This window comes from Rhineura floridana, chromosome 18, assembly GCF_030035675.1.
Source record: "Rhineura floridana isolate rRhiFlo1 chromosome 18, rRhiFlo1.hap2, whole genome shotgun sequence".
Lineage (NCBI taxonomy): Eukaryota > Metazoa > Chordata > Lepidosauria > Squamata > Rhineuridae > Rhineura > Rhineura floridana.
The window spans coordinates 8,483,213-8,509,922 of record NC_084497.1 but is presented as its reverse complement, the minus strand read 5'-3'; the positions used below and the strand labels follow the sequence as shown (position 1 = coordinate 8,509,922).

The window sequence follows — 26,710 nt, the reverse complement described above, 5'->3', positions numbered from 1 at the left end:
TTTGAAGGCCCAGAATAAAACCAGAAGAATAGGGAAGAGATCCAAATTTACCCAGGTTTTTTTTTTCAGAAAAATTGGGGAAACCCGGGGGAAAAAAAACTCCAGAAAACAGTTTTTCCTCTAATTTCCCCATTTTCTTCAGGGCCTTCACCTTTTTACATGTGTTGAAGGAAAAACTTTCCAGACCAAAGATTGTGCACCAATTCCAACACATGTGCACCGATTCCAAATTTAGCTTCAAGGAATCTCCTTGACCTCCCCCCCCCCCAAGTTCAATTTTTATAATTCTGCTTGGAGGAGTATTTAAAAAAAAAAAAAGTTCTGTTGATGGAGTAACGTGAAGGATTCATTTGCTACTGTTTTTCTGCAAATCCTGCCCCGGTAATAACCAGCAAGGTCAGGGGGGCACAGGAATAGGAGACTCTGCTTCAGCCTTTTCTTCATTTTGCAAATTTTCAGACTCTTGGTGTTTTTCAGCCTAGAGCTTGCCCAAGACAGATAAGAATGCCTTTTTTCCCCAACGGAACCCAGCGAGGAGGTTTTCAAAGCTGTCCTGCTGCATTGACAGTGTTGCATCCCTCTTCACTCTAGGGAAATGGTCGGCTGCTTGATGGCAATGAAGGAAAAAACAACCCTCATTTTTGACCCCTGGGAAGAGTGAGCAAACTCTAGCGAGGGCATCAGTAAGAGGAAGGAAATTTTGCCACCCTTTGGCTCCGAAGGCATGCAAAATGTTTTTTCAGGCTATTTCGGAAGAGGTTCTTCCTGGGTTTCTGCCCCAGGAGCTCAGGACTGGAATTGCTTCAACAGCAGCCACCTCCTAAAGACGGCATCACTTCCAAGGGGCCCACTGGATCTACCATGGCCGGAGGGCCTGGTGGGTTAAACCCATGGAGACCTCTTATTGGGCTCAAACTCTGATGAGATAGGCAGGGTCTGTTCAGCTTCTGAGCTCGGCAAGGGGTGTGGTCCTTTGAGCTGACATCTGTGCAGGCCGCTGGTGTCCTCCCATGGCTAACAGATTGTGGGCGGCCCACTTGTGGCTCCAGATCTCGCTTGGGGCTAGGATCCCCCAGAGAAGCTAAATCAAACTGGAAAAACATGGCCTCTTCCTTTGTGATGTGGGGGCTCTCCCCGAGGGCCAAGAAGACGTAGGGGGTGGTGATCTTCGGCAAGTGGGGAAGAGAGAGAGCTGCCCGAGTGACAGGATCAGGAATGTCGTTCCCCGTGGCATCCACCTCAATGCTGGCGTAAGACGTCGGGAGGGAGTCAGGGCGGAAGCGACAGCAGTCCTCCTTTGGGGACACTCTGGATTTACTCCTTGAAGCCTCGCGCTCCTGGAGTCCCTGCACCAGGCGCTTCTCCTTGCCAAAAACACAGTGCCCCTCGAGAATGTCCAAGGAAGGAATCATGAACTCAGGGATGCGGTCTGGCGTCACCATATTCTTGAAGAGGTCCCCAGAGGTCCGCTTCAGCAGAGAGCTGTGGACAGGCCACACCTGTTCCTGGTGGGCCATTTTGCCCAAGGGATCAAAAATATCCAGAGGAATTCTTCCCACCACTGCCACCGCCAATGCTCCAGAGTTCTCTGCCCAGCTCAGAAGCCCGGCCTTGATTTTATACACTCTGCTCAGACCCAATCACTTTTTGCTCAGTGATGTCATTTCCAACAGAGAGCCTTTCCAGATCCCAGTGTTGCACCTGCTGCCTCCGTTCAGGAGATTATGCCTCCTCACCAGATGGACAGACAATACCAGCGGCAAGGGGAGAAGAGATTGAGAGGACAGGACATATCCTGCCAACAGCGTACGCACCCCCAGAAATGTCTTTCATTCCTTTTGAACAAAACCAATTCATTGCTTAGGCGGCTGAGCTCTCATCAGAGCTTTCTTTTTTACAAACAAGAAAAAGAAAGGTGCATTGTGCGAGAGAGAAAGAGGGAGACAGAAAGGTGCACCAGCATCTCCAGAAACTGCAGGGTGGAAAAGGTGACTCAGTAGCATAGAAAACACTCGCTCCAGAGGTGAGTCAGCAGCATCAGGTGGATGTAGATGGCCGAGGCTGCAGGTTGGGGGAGGACTGTGTACACAATTGCACTCTTCTTTTTCAGAGAGGGGCTATTCAGAGCGAAAGCAGTTCCTTGACACTTACGCTCAGCTCCATTTCCGTTGCACTAGGGATGGGCGGGAAATTCAGTTCAGTTTGCATTTCAAGCTGAAGCTATCAAATTTGCACTTTTAGAAACAATATGAGAACGAACACGCAGCTATCCTTCGAAATTCACATTTATTCAAATTTTGCAATGCTATTCGCCAAAAATGTGTTTGTTAGGAGAAATTTACGCTAAAATGCTGGAGGAATTTCATGAGGATTTGGGGAAAAAATTGCAAATTGCTGCAGAATTTAAGACTGGAAAAATGAGAGAGAGATCATGGTTTCACTTTGGGGCATCTGGTTGCCCCCTGTGAGAACAGGATGCTGGACTGGGATGGGCCTCCTTTGGCCTGGTCCAGCATGTGAATGATTGATTGGCTGAATTTATATCCCGCCTTTCTTCCAAGAACATAAGAACATAAGAAGAGCCTGCTGGATCAGGTCAGTGGCCCATCTAGTCCAGCATCCTGTTCTCACAGTGGCCAACCAGGTGCCTGGGGGAAGCCCGCAAGCAGGACCCGAGTGCAAGAACACTCTCCCCTCCTGAGGCTTCTGGCAACTGGTTTTCAGAAGCATGCTGCCTCTGACTAGGGTGGCAGAGCACAGCCATCACGGCTAGTAGCCATTGATAGCCCTGTCCTCCATGAATTTGTCTAATCTTCTTTTAAAGCCGTCCAAGCTGGTGGCCATTACTGCATCTTGTGGGAGCAAATTCCATAGTTTAACTATGCGCTGAGTAAAGAAGTACTTCCTTTTGTCTGTCCTGAATCTTTCAACATTCAGCTTCTTTGAATGTCCACGTGTTCTAGTATTATGAGAGAGGGAGAAGAACTTTTCTCTATCCACTTTCTCAATGCCATGCATAATTTTATACACTTCTATCATGTCTCCTCTGACCCGCCTTTTCTCTAAACTAAAAAGCCCCAAATGCTGCAACCTTTCCTCATAAGGGAGTCGCTCCATCCCCTTGATCATTCTGGTTGCCCTCTTCTGAACCTTTTCCAACTCTATAATATCCTTTTTGAGATGAGGCGACCAGAACTGTACACAGTCTTCCAAATGCGGCCACACCATCGATTTATACAACGGCATTATGATATCGGCTGTTTTATTTTCAATACCTTTCCTAATTATCCCTAGCATGGAATTTGCCTTTTTCACAGCTGCCGCACACTGGGTCGGCATTTTCATCGTGCTGTCCACTACAACCCCGAGGTCTCTCTCCTGGTCAGTCACCGCCAGTTCAGACCCCATGAGCGTATATGTGAAATTCAGATTTTTTGCTCCAATATGCATAATTTTACACTTGTTTATATTGAATTGCATTTGCCATTTTTAGGCCCATTCACTCAGTTTGGAGAGGTCTTTTTGGAGCTCTTCGCAATCCCTTTTTGTTTTAACAACCCTGAACAATTTAGTGTCGTCAGCAAACTTGGCCACTTCACTGCTCACTCCTAATTCTAGGTCATTAATGAACAAGTTGAAAAGTACAGGTCCCAATACCGATCCTTGAGGGACTCCACTTTCTACAGCCCTCCATTGGGAGAACTGTCCATTTATTCCTACTCTCTGCTTTCTGCTTCTTAACCAATTCCTTATCCACAAGAGGACCTCTCCTCTTATTCCATGACTGCTAAGCTTCCTCAGAAGCCTTTGGTGAGGTACCTTGTCAAATGCTTTTTGAAAGTCTAAGTACACTATGTCCACTGGATCACCTCTATCTATATGCTTGTTGACACTCTCAAAGAATTCTAATAGGTTACTGAGACAGGACTTTCCCTTGCAGAAGCCATGCTGGCTCTGCTTCAGCAAGGCTTGTTCTTCTATGTGCTTAGTTAATCTAGCTTTAATAATACTTTCTACCAGTTTTCCAGGGACAGAAGTTAAGCTAACTGGCCTGTAATTTCCAGGATCCCCTCTGGATCCCTTTTTGAAGATTGGCGTTACATTTGCCACTTTCCAGTCCTCAGGCACGGAGGAGGACCCAAGGGACAAGTTACATATTTTAGTTAGCAGATCAGCAATTTCACATTTGAGTTCTTTGAGAACTCTCGGGTGGATGCCATCCGGGCCCGGTGATTTGTCAGTTTTTATATTGTCCATTAAGCTTAGAACTTCCTCTCTCGTTACCACTATTTGTCTCAGTTCCTCAGAATCCCTTCCTGCAAATGTTAGTTCAGGTTCAGGGATCTGCCCTATATCTTCCACTGTGAAGACAGATGCAAAGAATTCATTTAGCTTCTCTGCAATCTCCTTATCGTTCTTTAGTACACCTTTGACTCCCTTATCATCCAAGGGTCCAATTGTCTCCCTAGATGGTCTCCTGCTTTGAATGTATTTATAGAATTTTTTGTTGTTGGTTTTTATGTTCTTAGCAATGTGCTCCTCAAATTCTTTTTTAGCATCCCTTATTGTCTTCTTGCATTTCTTTTGCCAGAGTTTGTGTTCTTTTTTATTTTCTTCATTTGGACAAGACTTCCATTTTTTGAAGGAAGACTTTTTGCCTCTAAGAGCTTCCTTGACTTTGCTCGTTAACCATGCTGGCATCTTCTTGGCCCTGGCGGTACCTTTTCTGATCTGCGGTATGCACTCCAGTTGAGCTTCTAATATAGTGTTTTTAAACAACTTCCAAGCATTTTCCAGTGATGTGACCCTCTGGACTTTGTTTTTCAGCTTTCTTTTTACCAAACCCCTCATTTTTGTGAAGTTTCCTCTTTTGAAGTCAAATGTGACCATGTTGGATTTTTTTGGCAATTGGCCAGTTACGTGTATGTTTTATTTAATAGCACTGTGGTCACTGCTCCCAATCGGTTCAACAACACTTACATCCCGCACCAGGTCCCGGTCCCCACTGAGGATTAAGTCCAGGGTTGCCATCCCTCTGGTCGGTTCCATGACCAACTGGTCTAGGGAATAGTCATTTAGAATATCTAGAAACTTTGACTTCCGGGAAGGGTGACTTCGCTTGTGCCTGCTTTTGGGACGGGCTCCTGCCTCAAAAGAAGCTTATTCAGATATAAATCAGTCAGAACATTTTTTTTTTTGACTGATGAAATTTCTCCCGGGCAGGGAGAAACGTAGAGATCAACCTCAAAGCCTGTTTTTGTTGGGAGGACTGGATTTCATTAATTTATGAGATAAGGTCCAGCCAACAATGCCGGACGGACTTTCTAACAAGCTCTATCTGCTTAAGCGATACGTTTATCTTTTCTTCAAAGAGAGAACGGACTAACAGGCAAGCACCCTTCTTTCTATTATTTTTTTTACTTGGTTTAAATTGTTGCAGCAAAAGGAGATTTGTCAGATTGATCGGCTTTGGACAACTTCTGGGTGAGATATAGCTCTTCCCTGTTATTCACGAAATTAACAGCTTATCTCTGTTTCTGTCGCAAAAAGCTGTCCTGGAAGTGCATTCTAAAGATAATAAACAGAAGAGGGATTTCTATTCCTGATTTCTATTCCGAGGAATATTATATTGTCTGGGACTATTCTTTTTTTGGTCTATTTTATTTTGACGAATCTGCTTCTTCACGACGCCACTAACTATTTTGATGCTGGGAACTAAATTTGTTTTGCATTCTTGCACAAGAGAGATAAGGCAGGTTGCTCTGTTTATACTGTGATGTCATCAAGCCTGGAATATTAACCCAATTGTTGCTGAAATAAGAAGTGGTTCTTCTTTATTTTTGTTTTGCTTTGTTTTCGTGGTTTTAAAAATGGCAATCAAGAAAGTGGCTGAGAATCTGGAAGTAATTATGTTTCAGAAAATAATGGATGAGATTGAGATAACGAAACAAACCCTGCGACAGGGTAGTAAGGAGCTGAAAATTGAACTGAGCAAAATGACGCAGGAGCTTAAAGAAATAGGGGACCCTGTGAGAGAGGAGAATGAGATCAGAGATGAGAAAAGAAAAAATAAAGGGAAGATACAAGCCCTGGAGATTGGAACAAATGTGGAATTGGAAAAAGATCTGGAGTTTATGGATTTTAGAAATAAAATCTACTGTTTGGAATTTAACGTTATCTCTGAAGAAATTAATGAAGATATTAGAGATAAAGTTATCAATGGCTTGGATAATCTTCTGGACTGGAATGATGTGATGGAGCTTGATATAGAGAAAATCTATGGAATTAACTGCAGCCATGTGACAATGGAAAAATTCTTAAGAGATGAGCCAGTGCATTTTGTAAAAAAGAAGAACACAGATATGACTTTACAACAGTATTTCAGCAACTTATTCAGAATGGATGGCAAGAAAATATTTGGGATAGAGGAAATTCCCATCAGACTCTTATTATATGACTATGGCTACAACAGCAAGATTATTATGGAATACTGATAATGGAAGATTGGACACTGAAATTACTGGACTTAACAGGACTATTGAAGATGGAAGATGGAACTAATAGGGATAATGGAATAATGGCTATTGAAATTATTGGACCTAACAGATTCTGATGAGATGGATTAATCGAAATGTTTATTTGGACTATGGTTATGACAATAAGATTATTATAATTATTAACGAGATGGATTAATTGACATGTTTATTTGGAGAAAAATTGATAGATATATTTCTTAAAGAATTGAAACCTCTCTTTGACTTTTTGTGGAAAGAATAAAGTAATGTTTATGAGATTTGATGATTAATTAAGATAACTACTGGAGGAAAGTGATTTTATAATATGATTTAAGAGACAGGATTGTTATATATTGTAGACCTATAACTGATTTGATATGTGACAAATGGGAAGTCAACATTTTATTTTATTTTATTTTATTGTTTAATCATTTTTGTTTTGTTTTGTTTTTTGTCTTTGAATGTTTTATGATTTTGTTTTCTATCTTTTATGAAAATTTGAATAAAAATTATTAAAAAAAAAATAGAATATCTAGAAACTTTGCTTCTTTGTCATGACTGGAACACATATGCAGCCAGTCTATGTCCGGGTAGTTGAAGTCACCCATTACTACCACATTTCCTAGTCTGGATGCTTCCTCAATTTCATATCTCATCTCAAGGTCTCCCTGAGCATTTTGATCAGGGGGACGATAGATCGTTCCCAGTATTAAGTCCCTCCTGGGGCATGGTATCACCACCCACAACGATTCTGTGGAGGAGTCCGCCTCTTTTGGGGTTTGGAGATTGCTGGATTCAATGCCTTCTTTCACGTATAGAGCGACTCCGCCACCAATACGTCCTTCCCTGTCCTTCCGATATAGTTTATATCCAGGGATAACCGTATCCCACTGGTTTTCTCCATTCCACCAGGTCTCCGTTATGCTCACTATATCAATGCTCTCCTCTAAGACCAAGCACTCCAGTTCTCCCATCTTGGTTCGCAGGCTCCTAGCATTAGCGTACAGGCACTTGTAAGCAGTGTCTCTCTTCAAGTGTCTTTGGCACTTGTGGTTAGGCCTGTGGTAATTTTGCTCTTCTGAATTTATATCCTGTGCCCCTGCTCTCACAATGCCTACTTCTAGGCCTACCCCTTTTAAAATTTCATCATTTCTTTGGTTTTTATCCCAGGGGGGAGGTTTATTCTGAACCGGACCTTCCTCAGCTCCTGTCGGGTTTTTCCCCTCAGTCAGTTTAAAAGCTGCTCTGCCACCTTTTTAATTTTAAGTGCCAGCAGTCTGGTTCCATTCTGGTTCAAGCGGAGCCCATCCCTTTTGTACAGGCCCAGCTTGTCCCAAAATGTTCCCCAGTGCCTAACAAATCCAAACCCTTCCACCCAACACCATTGTCTCATCCACGCATTGAGACTGCAAAGCTGGGCCTGTCTGGCTGGTCCTGCGCGTGGAACCGGTAGCACTTCAGAGAAAGCCACCTTGGAGGTCCTGGCTTTCAGCATCCTACCTAGCAACCTAAATTTTGCTTCCAGGACCTCACGGCTGCATTTCCCCATGTCGTTGGTGCCAACGTGCACCACGACCACTGACTCCTTCCCAGCACTGCCTACCAAACTATCTAAACGACAGGCGATATCTGCAACCTTCACACCAGGCAGGCAAAACACCTTGCGGTCTACACGCCCATCACACACCCCACTGTCTATGTTCCTAATGATCGAATCACCCACTACAATGATCCCTCAACCCCCTGGAGATATATCCTCGGCACGAGAGGATAGCTGCTCATCCCCCAAGGAATGGGTCCCTTCTAAGGGATCGTTTCCCTCTTCCTCAGCTGGATGCTCTCCTTCCCCGAAACCATCGTTGTCCATGATAGCAGGAGAGCTATCATCGCTGGAGTGGGACACAGCTATAACGTCCCTGAAGGCCTCCTCCACACACCTCTCTGCCTCTCTCAGCTTTTCCAGGTCCGCCACCTTGGCCTCAAGGAAATGAAGGCGTTCCCGGAGAGCCAGGAGCTCATTGCATCGAGAGCATACCCACGACTTCTGTCCAACAGGCAGATAGTCGTACATGCTGCAGGCGGTGCAAAACACTGGAAAGCCCCCACACCCCTGCTGGCTTCTTACCTGCATAGTTTTGTTTAAGGTTTATTACGTCAATTGGTTGGAGACTGCAGTTTAGTTGAGGTCAGGGAACAGACGGGCAGAGTGGGGGGCCCTGGCCTCCTCGCCCTGCTGGCCTCCTCGCCCTGCTGGCCTCCTCGCCCTGCTGGCCTCCTCGCCCTGCTGGCCTCCTCGCCCTGCTGGCCTCCTCGCCCTGCTGGCCTCCTCGCCCTGCTGGCCTCCTCGCCCTGCTGCTTAACTCGCCCTGCTGCTTAACTCGCCCTGCTGCTTAACTCGCCCTGCTGCTTAACTCGCCCTGCTGCTTAACTCGCCCTGCTGCTTAACTCGCCCTGCTGCTTAACTCGCCCTGCTGCTTAACTCGCCCTGCTGCTTAACTCGCCCTGCTGCTTAACTCGCCCTGCTGCTTAACTCGCCCTGCTGCTTAACTCGCCCTGCTGCTTAACTCGCCCTGCTGCTTAACTCGCCCTGCTGCTTAACTCGCCCTGCTGCTTAACTCGCCCTGCTGCTTAACTCGCCCTGCTGCTTAACTCGCCCTGCTGCTTAACTCGCCCTGCTGCTTAACTCGCCCTGCTGCTTAACTCGCCCTGCTGCTTAACTCGCCCTGCTGCTTAACTCGCCCTGCTGCTTAACTCGCCCTGCTGCTTAACTCGCCTTGACGCTTCGTCAGCTGGGGCTCCCTCTAGCTCGTGGAGCAGGCTCCCTCGCTAGGGTGCTCTGACTTTATATGTGTGGCTGGTTCCTCCCAGCTACTGCTGCCAGCCAATGATGTGTTACTTGAGGCTGAGGGCTATCAGCTGGGGCTTAACTCTTTAGTATTCTCTCAGGCTTCCTTCCTGAGCAAGGGGCGGGGCTGTTTAAGCTTTTGGCTGCTTTTAATCTCAGCAAGGGGCTGCGCCTTCCAGGCAAGTCTTTTGTGTTTGTTGTTTTCCCACCTAGAACAGCCTGACCTTTCTTTAACCTAGGGAAACAGAGCTTGTGGTTGTGTTTCAGGAAGGCTGAAGCTGCCCTTTTTAGCAAGGACTGAGCTGACTCTCTCCCTGTATGTATCGGTGGAGTTTCCTTTTCCCCTTCTCTCCGGCTGGAATTTAGCCTTGTTTACAGTGTCCCCTGAAGCTTTCCTGCTAGGGTGGTGTTGAAAACTAGCTTTCTATACACTTCCTTCTCCTAGGATCTGTCTCCTAAGATATAGGTTCTTTCAGGATTTGGCTCCTAGCTCAGGAGAAAGAACCTCAAGTAAGAACCTCAAGTACAGTGTACAGACTTCCTCTGCCTTCCTTTTTACCTTCCTAACAACCCTGCCAGGTAGGTTAGGCTAACAGAGTCAGGGACTGATGCCAAAGTCACTCAGTCAGCTCAAGGCTGAGTGGGAGTTCAAACCTGCCTCCCCCTCCGGTTCTCATCTCACCCATCCTGTGGCCTTTCAGATGTTCTTGGGTTCCAACTCCCATCATCCCTGACCATTGGCCATGCTGGCCAGTGAAGCTGATGGGAGTCGGCATCCACTGCTCCCTTAGAGGCAGGGAAGCTCAGACTCCTGGGGATGCATCCTTGATCATGCCTCTTGCTTCCCTGGGTGGAGGGGGGAGAAAGAGAGAGTCTTATTGTAAAAATCAGTTCTAAGATAGCCATAAGAACCTAGGATGAGCCCTGCAGTGCTGGATCAGGCCAAATGGGACCCATCTAGTCCAACATCCTGTTCTCACAGTGGCCAACCAGGTGCCCCAAAAGAGAAGCTCGCAAGCAGGACCTGAGCGCAAGAGCGCTCTCTTCTCCTGCGGTTTCCAGCAAGTGAGGAATTCCATTCAGCTTCGCCTTTCAAGCCGAATCAAACAAATTCACAATTTTTGAAACACTATGGCAACCGAAGTACGGCCATCCTTTGAAATTTGCACTTATTTGGATTTGGCAATGTGGTTCGGCCAACCAAACCAAAGTTTACAAAAATGCACACATCAGGGGCAAGCATGCATAAAAACGAATGCATGAGTGGAAAGAACATACCAATATGCATTATTTATAAAATGTGTACATGAGTCAAAACTGCCTGCAAAAAAACGTGTTTGTTAGGAGAAATTTGCACTAAGACACTGGAAAATTTTAATGAGGATTTTTTAAATTAATTTGCAAATTGCTGCAGAAATGTGGAGAAGTGAATTTAAGACTGGGAAAATCAGAAGGTGAAAGGTCCAAAATTGACAGAACTTTCCATCCCTACCAGCACCTGCTATCCACAAGTATACTGCCTCTGACAGAGGAGGTCCCTGCTGTCGGGCTCACAATTAGGGTTGCCAGGTTCCTGGCCTGATCCCGGATCCTGTATCTTTAGGAGAAGAGAAAGTCAGCCAAGTGCAGGTGTTCTTGCAACACTGTAATGGGAAAAACCACAAAGTGGAATTTTGCCCCCCCCCCTCGCACAATGTTTAAAGATACAGAAGACCTCTTGGAGGCCGGGCCTGGCAACCAAGGTCTTCTGTATCTTTAAAAGTTGTGCAGGGGGAAGGGAGAATTGCAAGAACACCTGCACTTGGCTGACTTTCTCTTCTCCTAAAGATACAGGACCAGTCTCAGGCCCTGAACCTGGCAACCCTACTCACAATCTAAAAAAGACATGACACGGGAGAATAAAAGGAAGGGAGGGAGAAGGGGAAAAGCAAGCTCAAGCACGTTGTTAAACTTACAGCTGATGTGGTTGGACTTGAACGCCTAGCAGCCCACATGGGCAACAGGTAGGGACGATGGGGAATGGAGTCCAACAACACCGGGCTGGCACCACTTTGTCTCTCCCCTTGCTCTAACCACTATACCACACTAACTCTATGGACACATCATTTTATATGTGAGCCTGTTGGCAGGTCACGCCTATAGGCCTGTTTACTCAAAAGTAAGACCCACTGAGTTCAAGGGGGCTTTACTCCCAAGTAAGCAGCATGCAGAGGTTTGAAGCTTAACAGTGCAGTTTTAGTGACCTCTCCTCAGGAGTAAATCTTGTTGCGTTCAAGGGGGCTTTACTGCATGCACAGCCTAAGTTACCTATGAAATTGTTTTAATTGGGTTGCTCCCAATTAAATTCTACTCAGAGCAAAAATGTAAATGTACTGCCTTCAAGTCGGTTCCGACTTATGGCGACGCTATGAAGAGGGTTTTCATGAGGCTGAGAGGCAGTGACTGGCCCAAGGTCACCCAGTGGGCTTCATGGCTCTGTGGGGATTCGAACCCTGGTCTCCCAGGTCATAGATAACTTGAAGATGTTACATAGGAAGGAAATTCATAAGCATATAGACTTTATTTAATGTTTCTGGTTGACCAGGCCTTTGTAGAAGACACAAGGTGTGTGTGCAGGACAGTAGCTGATGTCATGCAGGAAGGAAGCGATATCTGGGGGGGGGCAGGCACAGCAACAGCTTGCCCCCACGGGGGCTTCTGTGACAAAGGCTTGAACAAACCAGGCAGAGCTATTTGCTTGGGAACCAGTGGTGGAGATTCATAAGAGGAAAAAAATCAAGCCAAACAAATGCACCATTTACTCACAAAGCAGACCAAACTGGGCAGTATCACCTAGTGGGTGGAGAGCTGGATGTTGTTCCTCCAGCAGAGCAGAAGTCCTTTTCTATGCTGGGAGGGAGGGAAAGATGGGGAGGGCTTAATGAGACCCACAAGCTCTGCCTTCCCCCAATTTTGGCCAAATCATGAACAAAATAGCCTTTTTCAAAAGTATCAAAAGTAGTCATAGGGCCGGCGCCAATGCCCAGGTCCCACACGCCTGAAGGGGCCCCATGGGCTGGAGCCCCCCACCCCCAGAACTTGCTGCAGTGAGGGAGGGGGCCCCATAGAGGCTCTCTCACCAAGGCCCCACCTCCTCTAATTGCTGACACCATGGCTGTAAGCCCTACCCAGAGTAGACCCATTGAAATGAATAGCGCTAAGTTAGTCCCACCATCTTCATTTCAATGGGCCTACCCTGAGTAGGAGACTTACGTTGGTTGCAACCCCATATTCACACTAGGGATGTGAGAAATTTTATTCAGTTTGCATTTCAAGCCGACTATCCAATTTCCACTTTCCGAAACGATATGAGAACCAGCAGCCAACCTAATTTTGCAAAATGCTGGAGAATTTTCATGGAGATTAAAAAAAAAACCCACAAATTACTGTTGAAATGTAGAGAACTGAATTTAAGGTTGAAAAACAGAGTACAGAACTTGACAGATCTTTCCATCCCTCATTCCCACACGCACCTCAGGGGGCAGCCCCAGGTTAAGTGCTTTGGGGATCAGGACCACAGGCAGCCTCTTTCCGGTGCAGAAACATGGAAGAAAGTCAACCAGATGCAGCTGAGACAAGGTCTATTTAAAGCGGGGAGGTGGCAGTACTGAATTCAAAATGTGTTTGCTCTACCTGTAATGGAGACAAAGGATCCAAGCAGGCTTAGCCAGGTCGGTGCTGTTTGTGTGAACGCTGGGTGTTTTAGTAAAGAAATTATTTTTTAAAATTCTTACAACTGGTTCATCAGTTCTTAGATCCAGGAGGGCAATCCTGGAGGGAGGTTGATTCTCTGTTGAGTTCATTTTCTTTTGCATTTAGGCAGGGGAAAGCTTGATTGAGTCTGTTTTTTTCTTTTTAAATGCCTTTCCTGAGATAATTGCTATGTTACTTCCCTGTTGATGGTTTAAATCTTTTATTTTATTGTTATTACTTCACTTTCACAAGAGCCCTGTGAGGTAGGCTCAAGGTGGTGTACACGGCTCCTGTTGCTCCATTTCATCCTCACAACACCCCTGTGAGGTAGGCTAGACTGAGAGAGACAATGACTAGCCCAGTGAGCTTCGTGGGTGCGGAGGAGGGCATTTGAACCTAGGTCTCCCAGGTCCCAGTCCAACACTAACCACGCTAGCTCTATTTGTGTTTTAACCCCTTTTAAAAACTACCTTAGGTTATTGACTAGGGGTTATTGCAAGGTGCTTTATTATTTTTTTTAGAAGGCACAGGCTAGTGTCTTGGGGGGGGGATTAAGATGGCTAGGGGCATTTCCAGTACCCCATCTTCTGCCCTGTATGCAAAGTTTTATTTTTTAAAGAGGCAGGAAATTGGGGCCTGGTGCAAAAGGGATGGTGGCTTCAGGCACTCCCTGAACACCTCTGTGAGGTGCCAAAGAGCATTCTTTTTAATAGTTGTGTAGGACAAGGGGATTTCAGCAGGTGATAGCTGTCAAGCAAGCCACACCTGGTTAAAATTCCTTCACCTGCACAACAATTAAAGGTGCAGGAGCCCTCTGATCTCTTTTGCCACTATTAAAGGTGCAGGAGTCCCCTATACTCTCTTTGCATCTAGCCATCCTACTAGAGTCTGGCTCCTTGCCAGAAGGGCAGCATAGAAATAAAGCAATGTAGCTATTTTCAGCCTACACTCCAGCTCTACTGCAGAGATGGAAAAGAGAAGCATGCTTTTAACACCTCCCACAAAACCATGGTTGCATCCACACACAAATGCACAATTTTAAACACATCTGCCTGCTGCAATAGCCTTTTCTTGCTTTGCTTTAAAGCCATGAGGGTGTTTCTGTCTCTTGGGTAAAAAGAGATATGGGCTTTCAGGGGAGAGGGAGAACTTTACAGCTTTCTGTCAGTTATATCAAAGTGTTCAGAACTATGCTTGATTATGTTTAATAATGGTGTAACATTAATATTGTGTTTTTTTTTAAAGACCTATAGCTTGATTATTGCAGAGGGTGTGTTTGAAGTTACATATTTTGTGGTGCTTTTTAAAAATGCTTCACGCATGCAACAGAGATGCATCTTTTGTTGGAGACTTTGCATCGAAGGACCTTATTAAGACAGCAAAGCCCTGGAAGCTGCCTTATGCAAAGTCAGATCACTGTTCCATCTGTAGCTAGGCATTATTGGGGAGAAATTCAGTTCAGATACTGAACTAGCCAAATTTCCACTTTCTGAAACAGCCCTCTTTCAAAATGTGCACTTGCCCAAGTGCATATATTAGTGAAAAGGTGAAGGTGTCCCCGCACTTGTAGTGCGAGTCGTTTCCGACTCTTAGGGTAACGTCTTGCGACGTTTACTAGGCAGACCGTATATATGGGGTGGGATTGCCAGTTCCTTCCCCGGCCTTTCTTTACCCCCTGCATAAGCCTTGTACTCATTTTACCGACCACGGATGGATGAAAGGCTGAGTGGACCTCGACCCCTTTTACCGGAGATTCGACTTCCTCCTTCCGTTGGAATCGAACTCCGGCCGTGAGCAGACCTTCGGCTGCGTTACTGCCACTTACCACTCTGCGCCACGGAGGATCTTGCATATTAGTGAAAATGACATGTAAAACTGCATGCTATTAGGAGACATTGCTTCGAAAAATCGTATATATTAGGCAACGCTGCATCAATAGTGTGTTGAGTAGGGGAAATTCACGTGAAAAATTCTGTTGAATTTTCATGAGAACTTCTTTTAAAAATAGCAACCTAAGGTGCAGAACAGAACTTAAAACTGGAAAAAAGAGAAATCCAGACTGACAGATTCACCTGTTGCTGTCTATAGCTGAACATTGTAGCACTGGCTGGCAGCAGCTCTCTAGGGTTCGGGGCAAGGATCCTTTTCCAGCGCTGCCTGGAGGTGTTGGGGATTGAATCGGGGACCGTCTACATGCAATAAATGCAGGGGCTCTACCACTCAGCTGGGGCCTTTCCCTTGAGAGCTGGGGCCTTTCCCCTGAGCTACAAGGTTCTAGTCCTCGTGGTCCTTCATCTAAAAAAAGATGTGGCACAAAAGGAAAAGGGGGTGAGGAGGGGAGAGGAAAATGAGCAAAAACTCAGGCACCAGATTCTGAACTCTGCATGTTCATTTCAACCAACCCTGACAAGCGTTCTGTTCCCACTTGCTAAAGACCACATCTGGTAGAAGAAAACGGGCTTGTAGTCATGACCTGATCCAAATACCCTGCATGCTATTTAAAATCTCCTAGGATATTTTGCATCCTAACGTTGGCAAACAGGACTCTTTCCTTTTAGGATGCGTCTGCCCCTCAGGGATGCCCTGAAGCGCCTGTGACAGCCTGGTTTGAAAGAATAGCCCACTGCCACCTGCTAAAATACTTGGTAAGTCATAGCCACTGGGAGGTTTGGGGGGCTTTGACCCAGACCTTGGAAGTAATTCAATTCATGGGTCTACTATGCTGAATAAGACTTGGTTGGATACAACCCAAGGACTTAAAACGGTCGTCAATAGAGAGCGTAGCTAAGAATGGAGCTTCACTATTCAGGGGTTGTCTACCTGTGAATACCAAAGGGACATCCAGAAGCAAGACCATCCTTTTTTTATGGACTGCCCAGAGGTTGACCATGGGTGCGGAGGGGGGAATACACTGGGCTGGTGAAAGCTCAGCGGCCTGATCACCCACGTTTTGGGAGTGCTGAGTGTCAGGTTTTCTGTCTCCAGCTCTGCATATTGATACTGGCTTGGAAAGTCTGGTATGTGCATCTCTAAATAGCATTTTGTCCTCTGGTACTTAGTTCCAGTCACTTCGCAAAGTCTTCTCCTGGGTTCACTCTGTGGTCCCTGCGGGGACCCCTGGTGGCCAAAGCCACCCTGCCCAGTCTCCAGACAGACCGGTACGGCATGCCAGGAAGCGGCTGGGGACCCTGAGTCACGTCCTCCTTGCGTTCATCCCTTGTCGGGTCCAGCAGGCTCTCGGATATCTGCCCATCATAGAAAGAAAGGCTGTCTCTGAAGGTAAGAGATGGGACTTCTACGTCACCTTGTTCCTTGGGCCCCAACGGGCCTTGGCTGCCGTCTTCCATGGGAGATTTTCAATATTGTTCGTCACAGCTGATGAGTTGCCCAAACTGGGAAGGAAGGAGCCAATGGTGAGTGGCAAGGTTGGCTTCCCAGCAGTTCTGGTTAGGGGCGAGCGAGTCTGTCAACCAATTGCTCATTTTCTGTGTTAGTATGCCATTTTTTTAAGTCCTCTTGAAAATTCATCAGCATTTGGGGGCACATTTCCCCTAATCGGGGATGGGCAAATCTGCCTCATTTTTCCAACATTAAGTTCAGTTCTCAGTTCCACATGAGTTCACAATTATTATTTTTTTAAGTCCTCATGAAAGTTCATCGGCATGTCCCTGGGCTCCTACTGGGAGGAAGGGCAGGATATAAATCAAATAAATTGATGATAAACACATTTTTGCAAAGTAATTTCCCCCAACAGAACACATTCTTGTATTTTAATTTTTATGCACACTTTACCTTAATATATGCATGCTTGTACACCCTACTTGCCTTTCTAGATCTACACCCATTGAATCAATCCTCTTTTTTTTTTAAGAGTATCAGTGCTTGTCACCATCAACTATGCTAAAAAATTCTCTCCTCCTGCAGAGACATTGAAAATGCCCATCTATCCATCAGGCAAGGGGAACAAAAGAAAACAGGATGACATTGCTCTAGAAGATCATCTCTGCTGGGTGGAAACTCTGCAGAAAGAACTATCAGATGAAGATGATCCTGATGACCCAATTTATGAGGTACCTGTGACCCTTAAAGGGTGCTTCACAATGTGGGAGATTATTGTAGATTTGGTGCTACTCGAAGCACACAAGGTATTTCATCATGTCTGTGTGTTGTAGTTGCCAAAATGTCAGCCCCTATTTATGTTTAATTTAATCCGGATTTCCTTTTACTGCAGAAAATATAAATCAAAATAACCCCATTGTACATCCATAGTCACTGCTGGTGTGCAAGCCTTATCCACAAAAGGACCTCTCCTCTTATTCCATGACTGCTAAGCTTCCTCAGAAGTCTTTGGTGAGGTACCTTGTCAAACGCTTTTTGAAAGTCTAAGTACACTATGTCCACTGGATCACCTCTATCTATATGCTTGTTGACACTCTCAAAGAATTCTAATAGGTTACTGAGACAGGACTTTCCCTTGCAGAAGCCATGCTGGCTCTGCTTCAGCAAGGCTTGTTCTTCTATGTGCTTAGTTAATCTAGCTTTAATAATACTTTCTACCAGTTTTCCAGGGACAGAAGTTAAGCTAACTGGCCTGTAATTTCCAGGATCCCCTCTGGATCCCTTTTTGAAGATTGGCGTTACATTTGCCACTTTCCAGTCCTCAGGCACGGAGGAGGACCCGAGGGACAAGTTACATATTTTAGTTAGCAGATCAGCAATTTCACCTTTGCGTTCTTTGAGAACTCTCGGGTGGATGCCATCCGGGCCTGGTGATTTGTCAGTTTTTATATTGTCCATTAAGCCTAGAACTTCCTCTCTCGTTACCACTATTTGTCTCAGTTCCTCGGAATCCCTTCCTGCAAATGTTAGTTCAGGTTCAGGAATCTGCCCTGTACCTTCCACTGTGAAGACAGATGCAAAGAATTCATTTAGCTTCTCTGCAATCTCCTTATTGTTCTTTAGTACACCTTTGACTCCCTTATCATCCAAGGGTCCAATCGCCTCCCTAGATGGTCTCCTGCTTTGAATGTATTTATAGAATTTTTTGTTGTTGGTTTTTATGTTCTTAGCAATGTGCTCCTCAAATTCTTTTTTAGCATCCCTTATTGTCTTCTTGCATTTCTTTTGCCAGAGTTTGTGTTCTTTTTTATTTTCTTCATTCGGACAAGACTTCCATTTTCTGAAGGAAGACTTTTTGCCTCTAAGAGCTTCCTTGACTTTGCTCGTTAACCATGCTGGCATCTTCTTGGCCCTGGCAGTACCTTTTCTGATCTGCAGTATGCACTCCAGTTGAGCTTCTAATATAGTGTTTTTAAACAACTTCCAAGCATTTTCGAGTGATGCGACCCTCTGGACTTCGTTTTTCAGCCTTCTTTTTACCAATCCCCTCATTTTTGTGAAGTTTCCTCTTTTGAAGTCAAATGTGACTGTGTTGGATTTTCTTGGCAATTGCCCATTTACATGTATGTTTAATTTAATAGCACTATGGTCACTGCTCCCAATCGGTTCGACAACACTTACATCCCGCACCAGGTCCCGGTCCCCACTGAGGATTAAGTCCAGGGTTGCCATCCCTCTGGTCAGTTCCATGACCAACTGGTCTAGAGAATAGTCATTTAGAATGTCTAGAAATTTTGCTTCTTTGTCATGACTGGAACACATATGCGGCCAGTCTATGTCTGGGTAGTTGAAGTCACCCATTACTACCACATTTCCTAGTTTGGATACTTCCTCAATTTCATATCTCATCTCAAGGTCTCCCTGAGCATTTTGATCAGGGGGATGATAGATCGTTCCCAGTATTAAATCGCTCCTGCAGATATCACCACCCACAACGATTCTGTGGAGGAGTCTGCCTCTTTTGGGGTTTCGAGATTGCTGGATTCAATACCTTCTTTCACGTATAGAGCGACTCCGCCACCAATACGTCCTTTCCTGTCCTTCCGATATAGTTTATATCCAGGGATAACCGTATCCCACTGGTTTTCTCCATTCCACCAGGTCTCCGTTATGCTCACTATATCAATGTTCTTCTCTAAGATCAAGCACTCCAGTTCTCCCATCTTGGTTCGCAGGCTCCTAGCATTAGCGTACAGGCACTTGTAAGCAGTGTCTCTCTTCAAGTGTCTTTGGCACCTGTGGTTTGGCCTGTGGTAATTTTGCCCTTCTGAATTGATATCCTGTGCTCCTGCTCTCACAATGCCTACTTCTAGGCCTACCCTTTTAAAATTTCATCATTTCTTTGGTCTTTATCCCAGGGGGGAGGTTTATTCCGAACCGGACCTTCCTCAGCTCCTGTCGGGTTTTTCCCCTCAGTCAGTTTAAAAGCTGCTCTGCCACCTTTTTAATTTTAAGTGCCAGCAGTCTGGTTCCATTCTGGTTCAAGCGGAGCCCATCCCTTTTGTACAGGCCCAGCTTGTCCCAGAATGTTCCCCAGTGCCTAACAAATCCAAACCCTTCCACCCAACACCATTGTCTCATCCACGCATTGAGACTGCAAAGCTGGGCCTGTCTGGCTGGTCCTGCGCGTGGAACCGGTAGCATTTCAGAGAAAGCCACCTTGGAGGTCCTGGCTTTCAGCATCCTACCTAGCAACCTAAATTTTGCTTCCAGGACCTCACAGCTGCATTTCCCCATGTCGTTGGTGCCAACGTGCACCACGACCACTGACTCCTCCCCAGCACTGTCTGCCAAACTATCTAAACGATGCAACCATTGCACCAGGCAGGCAAAACACCTTGCGGTCTGCATGCCCATCACACACCCCACTGTCTATGTTCTTAATGATCGAATCACCCACTACAATGATCCCTCCACCCCCCAGAGATATATCGGCACGGGAGGATAGCTGCTCATCCCCCAAGGAATGGGTCCCTTCTAAGGGATCGTTTCCCTCTTCCTCAGCTGGATGCTCTCCTTCCCCGAGACCATCATTGTCCATGATAGCAGACGAGCTATCATCCTTGGAGTGGGACACAGCTATAACATCCCTGAAGGCCTCCTCCACACACCTCTCTGCCTCTCTCAGCTTTTCCAGGTCAGCCACCTTGGCCTCAAGGAAATGAAGGCATTCCCGGAGAGCCAGGAGCTCATTGCACCGAGAGCATACCCACGACTTCTGTCCAACAGGCAGATAGTCGTACATGCTGCAGGCGGTGCAAAACACTGGGAAGCCCCCACACCCCTGCTGGCTTCTTACCTGCATCGTTTTGTGTAAGGGTTATTTCGTTAATGGGTTGGGGACTGCGGTATAGTTGAGGTCAGGGAACAGACGGGCAGAGTGGGGGGCCCTGGCCTCCTCGCCCTGCTGCCGATCTCGATCTGCTGCTTAACTCGCCTTGACACTCCATCAGCTGCGGGCTCCCTCTTGCTCGTGGAGCAGGCTCCCTCACTAGGGTGCTCTGAATTTATATGTGTGGCTGGTCCCTCCCAGCTACTGCTGCCAGCTAGTGATGTGTTAATCGAGGCTGATGGCTCAACTGTCAGCTGGGGCTTAACTCCTTAGGATTATCTCAGGCATCTTTCCTTCCTTAGCGAGGGGGGGCTGTTTAAGGACTTTGACTAGTGGTACTAAGAAAGGTTGACTTTTAGCAGTGCAAGTTCCCCTGTAGATGGGGACTGGTGGGGCAGAAGGCAGGTAACACAATGGTGGTTTTCTCTCCACCCACTTCCCTGATGAGTTCTGCAAGGGGCAACTCTGAGCCTCTTCCCAGGCCGGACTGGTTGTAAGTAAGAAGGCAGGCAGGTGGGTGCTAGCTGAAGGCAGGCTGAAGTAGGTAGGGCTTAGCCACCACTGTGACCTTATTCTGCAGAACAGGATAGGTCTGTCCTCTTCCAGAACAGGCTTCTCAAGCCACTCTCCTCTCCCACCAGCCCGCAAAATCGGACACGGACAGCGAAGAATATAAATCTCAGAACAGCACGGAGGTAGATCTGGAGGTCGAGGAGAAGGATGGAATTCTAATGCTGAAGGAAGACCTGAGCCAGCAGGTTTTATTTTATTTTTTAAAAAAGAGCATTTAACTTGGCTGCCTGTGGCGGTGGAAGAACTGTCCTGCCTCCTTGGAAGTGGTGGGGGATAGCGAAGGGCACTCTGTATACCCTCAGAGGTTCTCTTGAAATCCTACCAGTGTAGAAAGAGGAAGTATTCATCCAATGGGGTTAGGCTTACAGATTTGGTGAACAACATCCTGCTCTATCGGAGGAGCCGCAATGGAGCGGTCCTAAATATTGGTGGGGGAGCTGGGGGGAGATGACAGATCTTGGCATGGGAAGAGAACGGTTTAAGAGCTTCTCCATTCAAAAGGCAACGACAGGGGAAGGTTTGCCCAAATGGCATTCCATATAGGAGCAGGTAATGTTAGAACCGTGACAGCGTCGTCCAACGAAACTGAATCACTGGAGGTTCAGGACAGACAACTGGAAAGAGTTTTTCACACACAGCAAAGCTAAAAACCTGTGGAACTCGCTCCCAAAAGATGGGCTAAGACAGGTCCTTCATCCAATTTTGGGGGGCAAAAGCCAACCCCTGATGCAGTTTTCATTGTGCAAGTAGACTCGAGGGTAGTCTTTCTATGACCTTGTCACCCGTACAGCATCCCCAAATTTCAGCCTGTCACCACTTACTGTTTTCCTTCGGGAACAACAAAAAAGGAAGCCTCCTGGGACATTTTATGCCCCAAAAATGCATTGGGAGTGTAATAACTACCCTAGCCAATGTTAGCAGATTGGGGTAGTTTAAAAAAAACATATATTTTTTTTAAAAAACAAGATCACTGGAGTCAAATGCACAGAAACCTTCTACCTCCTCTGAATAAGTGTTTTTCTGGCTCTGAGGATTGTATTGTCCACTGGAAATCTCATTGGGGTAGAAGAACTGTTGGTGTGATTTTGTTTTTCCTTGACTGGATTAAAGTTTAAATCTTAATCTAGTAAAACTCTTATGCTCTTCTAAAATGGGGGATACTTGGTTTAGCAATACTACATGTGAGAAGGATCTTGGGATTGTTGTTGATCACAAGCTGAACATGAGCAATCGGGGCAATGTGGCTGCAAAAAAGGCAAATGCTATTTTAGGCTGCATTAACAGAAGTATAGCTTCCAAATTGCGTGAAGTATTGGTTCCCTTCTATTCGGCACCAGTTTAGGCCTCATCTTGAGTACTGCATCCAGTCCTGGACACCCCACTTTAAGAAGCATTCAGACAAACTGGAACAGGGCAGAGGAGGGCAAAGAGGATGATCAGGGGATTGGAAACAAAGCCCTATGAGGAAAGACTGAAAGAACTGGGCATTATAAATTTAATAAATAAATAATGCTTAGCCTTGAGAAGAGAAAACTGAGGGGAGATATGATAGCACTCTCCAAGTCCTTGAAAGGTTGCCAAACAGAGGAGGGCTGGGATCTCTTCTCGATCATCCCAGAGTGTGGGACAAGGAATAATGGGCTCAAGTTGCAGGAAGCCAGATTTCAACTGAACATCAGGAAAAACTTCCTAACTTTTAGAGCTATAAGACAATGGAACCAATGACCTCGGGAGGTGGTGGGCTCTCCAACCCTGGAGGCCTTCAAGAGGGACCTGGACAGCCACCTGTCAGGGCTGCTTTGATTTGGATTCCTGCATTGAGTAGTGGGTTGGACTAGATGGCCTTAGAGGCCCCTTTGAACTCGGAGTTTATGCATGTGGCTAAATTGTTAACTCATACAAACTTCACATCATAGGAGAAACAGCCAGGAGGGCCTTCCCCTGCATTCTTAACACCCAGGCAGATCTACCGAGGAGGAGGTTCTCCTTTAGGTATTAGAGACCTAAATCCTCTAGGGCTTTGTGTGTCCAGATAAGCCCCTTGAATTGGGCTCTGAAATGACACCAGAAACCACTGCAGATGGTTGAGGCCTGGTATAAGTTACCTGTCCAATAGTGGCTGCTGGTCCCCTGGCTGCTGCATCCTGCACCAGTGAGCTGCTTTCAAACTGTCTTCAAGGGCAGTCTCAATGGAAGGGTATTATAGTAGGCTAGTAGCGTGGATGGCTTGCAGCCAAGCTCATCTCTCGTTAACTGTCTTGTAGGAGGGTCTGAGTAGAGGAGGAGAGGCCAGCCCTGGAGCCAGTGGGAAGGAGGCCCCGTCATTCCGATCTTCTGGGGATGGAAGTGAGCAACCAGGGCAGGAGGCCCTGAGTACCAGTGGTGACCCAAGTGTAACCCCAGAGACTCCTGTTGTGGAAGCTGGAAGGAGCCTGCAAAGTCAGGACCCTGTGGAGAGGCACATGCAGGAGGCTGCTGTGGCTTCTAGCAGTGACTCCCAAGACCAGTGGGTGGACGTGAGTGGCGGTAAGGATTTGTGAACTTGCACACTGACACGATGAATTGTTTTTATTCCTTCCGCTGTCTTGAGGGTCGCATTTCCTTGCAGGCAACCTTCTGGGACCCCCATGCCACTGGCAGAAGTGGGCAGAGGAATGGGTGGGAGGGTTCCTCCACAGGTCCTACTCCTAGCCCAACACTCCACTAACCAGTACACCACTACCTAAGATACACTAGTCTAACTGGACTGGGCAGTCTGCTGCTCTGTAAGGCATGTCCCAGCAATGGAAATGGTTGGGTAAGGTTGTAGTGCTCCAGGGGCTCCATCTAGTGACAGAACAGTGGTACAACTTTTTGCTGGCATGGAAAAATAGAAACTGGCCTGCCTTCAAGTCGATCCCGACTTATGGCAACCCTATGAATAGGGTGTTCATGGTAAGCGGTATTCAGAGGGGGTTTACCATTGTCTCCCTCTGAGGCTAGTCCTCCCCTAGCTGGCCAGGGCCTGCTCAGCTTGCCACAGCTGCACAAGCCAGCCCCTTCCTGGTCCGCAACTGCCAGCTGGGGGGCAACTGGGCTCCTTGGGGCTATGCAGCTTGCCCACGGCTGCACAGGTGGCAGGCCACGTCACCCCTGAGCCACTCGCTGTGGGGGTGATCTTTAGCTGGCCCTTGACACCCAGGAGACATGAGCGGGGATTTGAATTCGCAGATTCTGGACTCCCAGCCAGGCTCTCCTCCCCACTGGGCTATACCAGCTTGGGGGGGGAGGTTGAATTCTGCAGTGGGGGGTGCACACAGGGTCATATCTTTCCCTTTCCCTTCCTTTTTTTTAAAAAAGAAGCTCCTTGAAACTAGTAAGCTAGCACATTAGAAGCTTGTGTGTAACAAATCTCTCCCCCCCACCCCTTACTAAAATTTCCAAAATCTGATATAGAATAGTAGATTTGGAAGGGGCCTATAAGGCCATCAAGTCCAACCCCCTGCTGAATGCAGGAATCCAACTTAAAGCATCCCCGACAGGTAGCTGTCCAGCTGCCTCTTGAAGGTGTCCAGGGTTGGAGAGCCCGACATCTCCCTGGGTCATTGTTTCCATTGTCCTACTGCTCTAAAAGTTAGGAAGTTTTTCCTGATGCTGCGCGAAATTTGGCTTCCTGTCACTTAGTATGTCTCTCTCTGAATACTGGTTGTTGACAATCGCAAGTGGGGAGGGTTACTGTTGCCGTCAGGTCCTGCTTGTGGGCTTCCTATTGGGGCATCTGGTTGGCCCGTGAGGACAGGATGCTGGACTAGATGGGCCCCCTCAGGCCTGATCCTACAGGGTGGCTCTTAACACAACACTGTCCCTGATACCCTAGCTTACCGAATGCAGGGAGCTCCCAAATCTGTGGCAGGAAAGATGCATCCCACAGCTGCAATCTATGGCAGTCTCATCCATGTAGAGCCCTCCTCCCTTACTTACCTGTGTGGGGGGACCCATCTCAGTTCTCTCATCAGGCGTAGGGAGCCTTTGGCCCCTCAGATGTTACTGAACTCCAACTCCCATCAGCCCCAGCAATCGTGACCGGTGGCCAGGGATGATGGGAAATGGTGTTCAGCAACATCTGGAGGGCCAAAGTTTCCCCATGCCTGCTCAGTTGGAACCTCAGAACAGCCTCCTAAACAGGAAAAATATTGCATGCACACTGTTTACTGTGTGTCGCTCCCTTGTTGAAAAAAGCAAGCCATCCCTCCCACCAAAATAAGAAGCCCAAATTTCTGTCTGATGTCCCATTTGGATCACACCGCACACCGCACACGTGGGTCACAACCCCCCCCCACTGTAGACCAATGGCTGTCTTAGAATCCCTCCACAGCCTGTGGCTGCACACACTACACATTTAAAGCATATGTCCTCCCAATAATGCTGGGAACTGTCATTCGTCCCTCGCAGACCCTTCACAAACTATAGTTCACAGGATTCTTTAGGGGAAGCCATGTGCTTTAAATGTATGGTGTGGATGTGACCTTTTGTGCAAGCCAATCATGATGAACGCAGGCCGTGTCAGAGAGGGTCCCTTTTTCCAGAACCGGCAACCTACTCCTCTTAAATGGGAGATGCCACTTGAGATTGAACCTGGAACCTTCTGCATGCAAATCAGGGGCTCTACCTCTCAGCGACGCACCTTTTCCAGAAAGTACAAGGGAAAGAATCCAGTCCTCTTGGTTCTGAATAAAGGGCTGGTTTTTAAATAGGTGAGTAGGATGCTCCCTTATAGGGATGGACTTTGGGTCTGTCTAGCTCAGTATTGTCTGCACTGACTGGCAGCAACTTTCCAGGGCTTCAGACCCTCGCCCAGCCCCACTGGACATGCCAGGGATTAAACCTGCAACCTTTTTCATGCAAAGCAGAGGCTCTAACACTTTTTTTTGAGGTCTTGAATACAGCTTGTTCCCCTTAGCCACACGCTACTTTTGTAAAGCTCTGAAGTTTTCCAGAATTGACAACTGCCGGTGAATTCTGTTTATTTTTTTGTTTCTTCTAGAATAATGGAGATCCTTGACTTATTTCCTGGCTCAGATGTTGCAACATAGTGATGTTGTCTTCTGTTGGGGCGGCTCTTCCTGATCGGAGCCCTCTGGAAACTGGATACGCTATTTTTGATACTAAAATGTCTTGTCTATTTTGAGTTTGCAATAAAGCCTTAATTTTTCACATTGGTATTCACTGGCTTCTGTTGGTTCCTCATCAAAATAGTTGTTTGTTATTAACAGAAGAGCTAGGGCTGATCTAGAAAACTACTTTTCTGCTAGCCCTTTGCTTTTCAGGGTTTCCCCCACCTTGTTATTCTACAGCAGGCACATGTAGCCTCCCACCCAAATTTAAACCAAAGCTGTCCCTGGCCACATTCACACCAGGCCTTTATTTCACTTTGGGCAGTCATGGCTTCTCTCAAAGAATCCTGAGACGTGTAGTTTGTGAAGGGTGCAGACAGTTGCTAGGAGACTCCCTGTTCCCCTCACAGACCTTCAATCAGAGTGGCTGACTGTTAAACCACTCTGGCCACTGGAGCTCTGTCAGTAGAATAGGAGTCTCCTCTCAGCACCCTTCACAAACTACACTTCCCAGGATTCTTCGGGGGAAGCCATGACTGCAAGTGAAATCAAAATCTGGTGTGGCCCCCTGATTAGCCAAGCCAAGCAGCTGTGAGTCTGGCTTTTGAACACTGACAGTTGGTTCTTACTGGGCATGCCTGACGTTATAATTGGGTTCAATGCAAAAGTTCTTAAATTAATTAAAAATCAGCCAGGCATTTTTTAAAACTTTTAAACTGAA

The 26,710-nt window shown here is 46.7% G+C and overlaps 1 protein-coding gene across 1 annotated transcript; it reads left to right on the top strand.

Moving 5' to 3' along the window:
* Nucleotides 1-12,961: 12,961 nt before the first annotated feature.
* LOC133372428 (uncharacterized) lies at nt 12,962-26,089 on the top strand. The gene is made up of 7 exons (XM_061601030.1): nt 12,962-13,070; nt 15,651-15,737; nt 16,152-16,371; nt 17,017-17,162; nt 20,965-21,081; nt 23,161-23,422; nt 25,920-26,089. Exons 1-7 carry the CDS (start codon nt 13,038-13,040, stop codon nt 25,922-25,924), a joined length of 870 nt encoding a protein of 289 aa, XP_061457014.1. The 5' UTR covers nt 12,962-13,037; the 3' UTR covers nt 25,925-26,089.
* Nucleotides 26,090-26,710: the final 621 nt, after the last annotated feature.